Here is a 9,007-nt window from a genome sequence, read left to right as displayed (position 1 = left end):
ACACGCACTAACCCACTCCACCCCCCGCAGCATTCAACTTCTCGCACATCATCTCGGAGCTCTCCTTCGGGCCCTTCCTCCCGTCCCTCGTCAACCCGCTCGACAGCACGGTCAACACGGCGCCCGGCCACTTCCACAAGTTCCAGTACTACCTGTCGGTGGTGCCGACGACGTACAGCGTGGGTCACCCGGGCGACCGCGGGTCGTCGGCGCTCTTCACCAACCAGTACGCCGTCACCGAGCAGAGCGGCGCCGTCGCCGAGAACATGGTCCCCGGCATCTTTGTCAAGTACGACATCGAGCCCATCCTGCTGAGCATCGTGGAGACGCGGGATAGCTTCTTTGTGTTTTTGATCAAGGTGGTGAATGTGGTTAGTGGTGTGTTGGTGGCTGGCCACTGGGGATACCGGATGACGGACTGGGCGAAGGAGGTACTGGGCCGGCGCCGGAGGGGGCATAGCGAGGGGATGCTGGGGCGGAAGGGGGACCATTCTGAGGAGTAGAGGTAGGGTAGGGCTGGGCTGGGCTTCTGGGACGGGGAAGGGTTGGGAGGCGGTATAGATAAGAGTATTCAAACTGCGTTTTGGATTATGTTATATAACACCTTTGCATTGTTAGTATCGGCGCAACATGATGATCTTTTGCGAGTAACTCCAGCCCACGCGAGATGCCAACAACCATTTTGCATCAACCATTTTTCCAAACCCAGGGGAAAAAGAAACAGTAACAGCCACAACAACGATCAATACCGCTCCATCAACCACTGCCTGCGCTCCTCATCGCCCATCTTCCCCAAAAGCTCCAGCTCACATTCCTTCAGCGCCACATATCCTTCCACCAGCTCCGGCCCCATCATCTCGCACAACTCCACATCCTTCTCCAGCTCCGACAGCCCCTCCTCCACACTCCCTGGCAGCATCTGATTCACATTCAACTCCTTCCGATCATTCGCCGTCATCTTAGCCGGATCAATCTCACAATCCCCCCACACCAGCACCTCGCGATCCACCACGCCCCTCACACCCGCAAACAGCACGGCCGCCACCGCCAGGTAGGGGTTCGCCAGCCCATCCAGACACTTGATCTCCCAATGCGAGCCCTCGATGCGGCGCAGGGGCGTCTCGCGGTTCTGCGTGCCCCAGGCGACCCAGCGCCCGCCCGCCCAGACGCCGTCCGACACGCGTTCGTAGCTGGCCGGGTTGGTGTAGGCGAAGGCCAGCACGGCGCGCAGGTGCTTGAGGATGCCCGCGTAGAAGGGGTGGTAGACGTCGGGCTTGTCGCTGCCGCCGTTGGGGGAGAGGAGGGACAAGTGCATGTGCGAGGCCGTGCCGCACGCGTGGGGGATCGGCTTGGGGTGGAGGGTCATTTTGAAGCCGGCCGCGGCGGCGAGCGCCGACATGACGTCGCGGGTGTGCAGGAGCGTGTCGGCGGCTTCGACGGGTGCGTAAGGGGGGAGGATGAGCTCGAATTGGCCCGTGGCGCTCTCTGCGTGGAGCTGTTCGACGTAGATGCCCATGTCGGCGAGGGCGGCGACCATGTCGCGGAGGAGGGTGGCGACTTTGGGGTTGGCGAGGGACCGGCTGACGGACCAGGCGTGCCCGTCGGTGGTGAGGGCTGAGTAGCGGGAGGTGTTGTTGGTTTTCTGCTCGACGCGCTCGAGAAGGACGAACTCGATCTCGAAGCCGATTAGGAAAGAGAGGTGGTTCTCGGCGCCGTATTCGACGGCCCGTTGGAGGACCGAGCGAGGGCAGGTGGGCACCCGCGCGCCGGATTTCTGGCGGAACTCGCCGTGTAGACTAATGTGCCCTTCGATCGGTCCCCTCTTGAGGGAGGAAAAGTCCGGATGCAGGCGGTATTCGCCAGTTGGAGACGCGCCAGGTATCATGGTGTCGTTCTGAAGTAAGCTGAATACAGCGGCGGTAATACCAATATCCGTTGAATTGCCCTCGTTAAGGAGAGATGTGAACTTCCTAAAGGGGACCATGCGCATTCGATGTGACGCAGTGAAGTCGACCCAGCATATCCGGACAAAATCAGGGGCCGGCTGGTCTTTCAAGAAGGCCCGAAGAAGCTCGGCGTCGCCTTGATATCCACCCTGTGCGAGAGCGCTCTCTTCTTCCACTTCGGAAAAGTCAAGTTCTAGATGATAGAGTTTGTTGGCATTCTTGAAGAGGACATCTCGCACAAGGTCGACAGCAGCCCTCCAACCGATGTGGCCGTTGCGGACGTAGCCGCATAAGACCTGGAAATGTCAGGCATCAATTCATGGGCAATTGATTGAGAGGAACCCACCGCCTCGAACATTTCCCGCATCTGGATGACAGCTAGTAGGTATCTCTCTGGAAACAAGTGCCCATCGGTGCTCCAAAGGATCTTGGACCACGGGCACAGCTCCAATATCTGCCGCAAAACCCGTTCTTGACCATCCTGGCTCACGAATGGGAACACCTCGCCGATATCAGCGTATACATTCTCGTAGACGGTTGCTAGGTATCCCATCTCGCGCGTGAAGGGGTAGCCGGCGTGGAGAAGTACAATGGGGACGGTGGGGTACAAGCGGATAAAGTCTTGAAGGAAGGATGGCGAGGACTTGGATAAGGCGAGGTCGTTGTCACCGAGGCCGGTATGGAACTGGATTGGCTTCTTCTGTCTGGCAGGACTGTCTTGGATCAGCTGGGCTGTGCGGTGCACCACCAAGTCGTTCAGGCTCTTGGTCTGTAGCCTCTCAAAGTTCAGAAGCGCATAATTGGCGATGAGCTGCTTGAAATCCTCGCGCGCCGGTGTCTCTTGCATCTCGTTGAACTCGTTCGTGATGTCCAGCCCGGTACGGTAGCAGATGACTGATTTGAAGCCAACCACGTCAGGGTCCTCGAGGGCGGACACGATTTGGGCGTCGAACTCCTGTACCCATTCATCAAAAGCATCGTCGAAGACGTCATCGGTCTGAGCAGATTTCTCGCATGCACTTCCGATACGGCGAATAATATCGGCAGCGATTGTCTCGATGCGCACGATGCGCTTGCACTTGCTCCGCGTGTAGTCGTCATGCCACGAGTATGCATGGGCGTCGTCCTCCGTATCTAGACCGTCGTCGACGAGAATGGTTTCAATGCCGAACAGGCAGTCAGCCGTCCAGTCCTCGAGGCAATCCAAGCGCTTCTCCTCGATGGCGGCCACAACTGACTCCCTAGGTGTTTTATTAGTTTTCTCCTCTCGGAGCTCAAGAGCCATCACCGTTGCTCGTACCAAGTGTAGCCACAACCCAAAACGGAAGCTAGCTGACGGACGGCGCGAAGATGGGGCAGCGAAGTAGTAGCCGAATCGATTGCATTGCCGGTCGCTCCGGTGGTGATGGCTAGCAAGGGCTTTTTGCTAAGAGCTTCCGGCTTGAGGAGCGGGTGGGCGTGATGGTCGATGATCGGGGTGTTGCGAATGGCGCGAGCAACGGCGTCCACCTGGGACGGCGTGGCCGTTGCGCGCATGCCAACCCACGAGGCCATGCTTGGAAACACTCAGGAAATTGCCCTGATGATCGATGGCTAGGTACTGCAGAGGGGTTGTGATGCTAAGAATCGAGGTTGTACAGATGAGGGGTCATGTTATTGCGTATGTCATCCTGGTATCAGGAAGCTCCTGTCGCCAAGACGCAATGATGTGATGATCATCACCTTGGGCTCGACCATCTCGCCTCGTAAGGTAGGGATGCATGCACTGTGTAGGTAGCTCTCCTGGGTCGTACCTTTTAGTGCAACGGCATAGCGATGTCGCATTCCGCAAGACGCGACAAGAAGTATGCCATAGGGTATTAGATGCTGAATATACCCAGAAACAAAGCCCTCTGTAACTGGTAACTATTTTACACAATGACCACATGGATACACATAGGCACCTGCGCGGTTCCGATATAGCTCCATGCGAAACTACAGTATTCATGGAGAACTGGATTCATGGATGAGAGAGCTGGCGAGATTGGTGCCCGAAGCCAAGAACTGCGGGGGGTTGACCCGCTCCGGACGGGAGCCAGATCTCTTGGCACTTTATGTCCCGATCTCCGTTCGGTCTTTCGGTGTTTTCTTTTTTTTTTTTTTAGAAAAAAAAATGGTATCAGTCTTTGCTAGCACTTATTCGTATGTTTTCAAACTCTTGGATTGAAGGGGTCTTCGTCTCAGCCTTCTTCTTAGCCACAAAACAATTGCCTTCTGGCTTTCCATGCCCAGCAAAGATGTCGAACACTCGGGTCACAGAAACAAATTTAGTGTCAGGAACGGTAAGACGGGCGGGTCAGGACCTGCATCCTAATTTTCAGGATGCGGACACGATACCCAATAACTTGGATGCCAAAACTCTGCGCAGACAAGCACGAAGAGTGTGGGAGCCTCCATGTCAGCTTTGTACAGGCTTCGCAAGGATCTGCCGGCTTGGCAATGCTTGTTCATCCGCCAAGATGCGCCGGCAGGCCATCACAGCCCTGCAATTCGTCGCAGTGGTGGAGATTGGCTCAGGCTGGCCAAAACAAGCTTCAGATGCCCAGGAAAGCCAAGCGATCTGTTTCCCCGATTCAACGCATGGACGTTAGGTCACGTCAGCTGCGAGTTGGATAATTTGAGCGCAGGACAATAATATGGTATTTGTTAATGATTACAGCACGGGGCGTATTGGCACTAGCAGTTCGGATAGCCCTCCGAGCTCCATCACCTGGCCCCTTCCCCCCAAATCTGTCCCCACTGATCAGCCGGCGACGACGCGTTCCCTCCCATGCATCTGTCCGAGAGACCGGTTTGCCAGCCGACTATCGTTCCACAAAGAATCGGGACGACCCACACTGAAACAACGTGCTGTTAAACACCTCACTGTGTTCCCACCAAGAGACTATTGTTTATCTTGTACCTCCGGAACGAACACAGCCGCAAGAGGAGAATGGGTTCACGTTTTCAACCCCCCGTTAGCACCCACACCGGACCCACGGCAACCCCAATTCCAAGTTTTGTCTTCTCCCTAATCTGTACAATTCGTAAACCACCACATCCCAAACCAACTCTGATACCACACCTCCTCTTTCCTTTCATCATTGTAGCTTTGTCGTCACTTTGGGAGAACCTACATTTTTACTACCTTTCCGCGCTTTGCGCTTCTCACTTAGTCACTCGCTTAGTACCTAGGTACCCAGATACCTCCATATCCAAATATGATTTTAGCTCGTTTTGTGACGGCCGCCCTGGCTGGCGCCGGCGCTGCGAACGCTGCATACAGCATCGCGTCTAACGGTTTGTCGCCATCGCTCCTCAGCGACAACGTCGGGCAGAAACTGACAAGCAACGGACAGCCGATATAAAGAAGACAGCTTCGGACGTCGCCTGGGACATGATGCAGTACTACAAGGGCAATGAGTCGGGACAAACGCCGGGAATCCTGCCAGGCCCTCCTCCGGCCGGTGATTACTACTGGTGGGAGAGCGGCGCCATGTGGGGGACCTTGATCGACTACTGGAAGTTGACGGGCGACTCGACATACAATGACGAAATCACAAAGTCCCTGCTTTGGCAGGTCGGGCCAAACCGAGACTTCAAGCCACCCAACGTCACAGCCTCGCTCGGCAATGATGACCAGGCCTTCTGGGGTATGTCAGCCATGCTGGCCGCCGAAAACAACTTTCCCAACCCGCCGAAAGACCAGCCGCAGTGGCTGGCACTCGCCCAGGCTGTCTTCTATACCCAATCCACCCCCGACCAGCACGACGACACTTGGTATGTCGAGCCCACCCTAGTTTTGCCCTACTTCGGCTATTCTGGTAGAGCCGTAACTGATCTGAGTCGGGTAGCAACGGCGGGTTGAGGTGGCAGATTTATCTCTCGAACAACGGATACGATTACAAGAACAGTGAGGTGCCCCCCTATCAGCGCTCACAAACCAAACCTAACACTAGTAGGCATCGCGAACGGCTGCTTCTTCAACCTCGGCGCAAGACTCGCCCGTTATACCGGAAACCAATCATACGCCGACTGGGCAGAGAAGACATGGGACTGGGTAAAGGGGGTCAAACTCATGGACGACGAGTACAACATTTATGACGGTGCTCACGTCCAAACCAACTGCACCGACATCAACCGCGCTCAGTTCTCGTACAATAACGCCGTCTACCTCGAGGGAGCCGCATACATGTACAACTACGTAAGCTTTGATCCGTCCTGCATATGCATACCCAGCCCGCAGCTAACACCAACCCCCGCAGACCAACGGCAGCGAGAAATGGAAACAGCGCCTGGAAAGCCTAACCGACGCGACCATTAAGACCTTCTTCCCAGACGACATCGCGTACGAGATCGCGTAGACGAAGGAGCACATGTCGTGCACGGCGGACATGCTCAAGCTACAAGGGCTACCTGCAACCGTTGGATGGCGGTGGCGACGCAGGTGGCGCCCTTCCTCGCGGACAAGATACTGCCCGTCCTCAAAAAATCGACCGAGGCCGCCGTGTCCACCTGCACGGGCGAGGCCAACGGCCGCACCTGCGGCTTCAAGTGGAACACCAAAGCCTACGACGGCAGCCACGGCGCGGGCCAGCAGATGAATGTCCTAGGGGCCGTGTCGTCGCTGCTGATTGCGCAGAGCCCGCCGCCCGTGACGAATATGACGGGCGGGACGAGCCAGGGCGACCCGGAGGCGGGCACGCACTCGGATAGGAATAATAAGAAGGGTGATTTGCGTCCCATCACGGCGGGGGATAAGGCGGGGGCGAGTATCTTGACGATTCTGGTTATTGTGTCGGCGATGGGCACGTTTGGGTGGATGAGCACGGGGGTCTGATTGTGAAGGTGGTGAGGGATGGGTTGTGGGGATCTGGTATCCGGTGGCACCGTGGTTGAAAAACTGTGTTTCTTTGTTTTGGGCCTGGCGTTGGGATGACACGTGGATATCCTTAAAAATACAGTTTTGGGTTTAACGTCTCCTGGCGGTTTAATTCTCATGTTGCGAGCCCTTTCATGAGAGTGACCTCCGTGGTCTGGATGGTGTTGTGTTGTTTTTGGATCGTACTGTACACCTCCGCGGGCTTCACCAAGCCGGTGCTGTTTCATGGCTGCTGTCATGGCCAAATGGCGCGAATAGCTTTAATGACCTTGCAGTCCGTTTTATGCCCCCCTTCATTCCATCCCTCGGTTTGGCACTCCTACGCATCGAAAGGTCAGGTAACACGCCCTCCGCTACGTTAAACCCCAACCGAGCAGAATAAGACATGACTCACCTTGCAACAATACTCAACCTCCCCCACACCCAGTACACTTCATCAACGCCCCCCCACTCCCATCCTTTCTCCTCTCCCCACCACAACTCTCACACCCCCTCCCCCTCCTTTCCCCATCCCTCCCCCTCAACCAACCTCCCACCCTAACAACCCTCTCCACCCCTCTCCGTCCCCCCCCGCCGCCATGTCCATCCCCCCCTCCCCACCTTCCTTCCCCCTTCCCACCCCCGTCGGCACCACCCCCACCCCGCCCTCCTCCTCCCGCCCGATACTCACAAACCCCCGACTTCCATCCCCCTCCTTCGGCGGCGTGCGCCTCGCGCCGGGCAGAGCCAGCGTCGCGCCGCGGCGGTAGCCCAGTCGGGACAGGTCGAGGGTGTCGGGCCCGGAGGCGGGGCGCGAGCCGAAGACCACGGCGAAGGAGGTGTTGGTGGCGTCGGTGCAGACTAGGGTGGGTTTGGTGAGGGTCATGTTTTGGTGGATTTGCGCGAGGAGGTAGTAGGGTTCTTGTTGTTGTTGTTGGTCTGAATTGGATGGCGTGGTGGTTGTGGGGATGGAGGTGAAGGGGGGGAAGGTGGTGGGGGAGGTGAAATCGGGGAGGGGCATTGTTGTTGGGGGTTGTGGGTTTGTGTGGTGTGGTGTGTTGATTGGCAGGGTGTTGTGGTGTGTTGTGGTGGGCGGTGGAAGGTATAACGTGAAGATGTCGAGGTGAGATGTTAGGTCAATGTCGATGCCGAGGCGGGGTTGGTTATGGAATGGTTTCATGGAGGTTGGAGCTCCACCTGCAGCTTGGCAAGGGTACGGTACCATGCATGATAGGGGTGACGTTAAGTGCATGCGAAGAATTGGTTGTGTGATTCCGTTGTATATGTTCTTCGAACTACATATGTGCTCACATCTCCTCCCGTTGCCTTTCCCTTTACTCGTCCGAAAAGTCGGCGTACTTGAACTCGTACATAATGTCGGTCCGCATGGTGTACTTGATCCCAGCCAGCACATCATCCCCCGAGTGCAGCAGCCTCCTGTGCTGAAAGATGAGAACCCGCCCAGCTTTTGGGTTGACGTCGATTCTCCTCTTTTCATCATTCGAAAAGAACGTCGTGGCACCCCCCACCAAATCCGCCCCTTCCACCTCGGCCTTGGAATCATTCAGGTACAGGTGGATGGTGAACATGGTCCGGATTGTCCTCGCCGGATCACTGACATCAGAATACGGCGCGTCGCAGTGTGCTATATCACCACAATTAGTCAGTTACTCCACTCAACCATGCTCACATACCCCCGGAAGGCAAGGAAACCTCCTCCCCCCACCACCACCAAACACAAAAGAAAGCACTTACGCTTAAAAAACCCCCCCTCCCCATACCTCAAAAACCGCATCCTCTCATTCTTCGTCAAAAACACGCGACCTCCCCCCCTCCCACCTGGACCCCTCCCTCACCGGCCCCAGCAAATCCTTCTCCTCGGCGCCGGCGCTCTCAAACCTCTCCGGCAGGGGCTCCCCCCCCAAACACCGCCTCCACACGCGGTCCACCGCCTCCTGACAATCCCACACAATCCGATCCCCATTCCGATACCCCTCCTGCAGCAGCTCAAACCCGCCCCCGACATTCGCCAGCGCCGGCCCTCACGGATCGTCGTCGCCGTTCCGCAGCTCCACACCGGGCTGGCCCCGCGCCGGCACGCTGGCCTCGGCGAGGGCGAGCAGCGTGGCGCATTCCGAGGGCGAGAGCACGTTGTCGAGGACGGTGGCGTAGAGCCCGGCGT

General features: G+C 57.0%; 5 protein-coding genes across 5 annotated transcripts in view; 2 read left to right on the top strand and 3 right to left on the bottom strand.

Annotated features, from left to right (window-relative positions):
* The window catches only part of CHGG_07057 (uncharacterized protein), a gene marked incomplete at both ends in the record, with an annotated part of 1,191 nt that extends 688 nt beyond the window's left edge, over positions 1-503 (top strand). The window contains one exon of the mRNA XM_001224712.1: positions 107-503. Coding sequence (XP_001224713.1) covers positions 107-503 — 397 coding nt within the window. The remainder of the gene's footprint in view (positions 1-106) is intronic.
* Positions 504-742: 239 nt separating this feature from the next.
* CHGG_07056 (uncharacterized protein) lies at positions 743-3,500 on the bottom strand (the record flags this gene model as incomplete). The annotated part of the gene is made up of 3 exons (XM_001224711.1): positions 743-2,242; positions 2,293-3,187; positions 3,247-3,500. 3 exons carry the CDS (start codon positions 3,498-3,500, stop codon positions 743-745), a joined length of 2,649 nt encoding a protein of 882 aa, XP_001224712.1.
* A 1,864-nt stretch (positions 3,501-5,364) lies between these two features.
* CHGG_07055 (uncharacterized protein) lies at positions 5,365-6,804 on the top strand (the record flags this gene model as incomplete). The annotated part of the gene is made up of 3 exons (XM_001224710.1): positions 5,365-5,788; positions 5,927-6,158; positions 6,303-6,804. 3 exons carry the CDS (start codon positions 5,365-5,367, stop codon positions 6,802-6,804), a joined length of 1,158 nt encoding a protein of 385 aa, XP_001224711.1.
* A 157-nt stretch (positions 6,805-6,961) lies between these two features.
* Positions 6,962-7,846, bottom strand: CHGG_07054 (uncharacterized protein; the record flags this gene model as incomplete). Its single annotated transcript, XM_001224709.1, has 2 exons — positions 6,962-7,000; positions 7,517-7,846. 2 exons carry the CDS (start codon positions 7,844-7,846, stop codon positions 6,962-6,964), a joined length of 369 nt encoding a protein of 122 aa, XP_001224710.1.
* Positions 7,847-8,159: 313 nt separating this feature from the next.
* CHGG_07053 (uncharacterized protein) lies at positions 8,160-8,604 on the bottom strand (the record flags this gene model as incomplete). Its single annotated transcript, XM_001224708.1, has 2 exons — positions 8,160-8,470; positions 8,520-8,604. 2 exons carry the CDS (start codon positions 8,602-8,604, stop codon positions 8,160-8,162), a joined length of 396 nt encoding a protein of 131 aa, XP_001224709.1.
* Between the last annotated feature and the right edge of the window lie 403 nt (positions 8,605-9,007).

This window comes from Chaetomium globosum, genomic scaffold (genome assembly GCF_000143365.1).
Source record: "Chaetomium globosum CBS 148.51 scaffold_5 genomic scaffold, whole genome shotgun sequence".
Lineage (NCBI taxonomy): Eukaryota > Fungi > Ascomycota > Sordariomycetes > Sordariales > Chaetomiaceae > Chaetomium > Chaetomium globosum.
The sequence above is the reverse complement of the archived record's forward strand: the minus strand, read 5'-3'. Positions and strand labels throughout refer to the sequence as shown.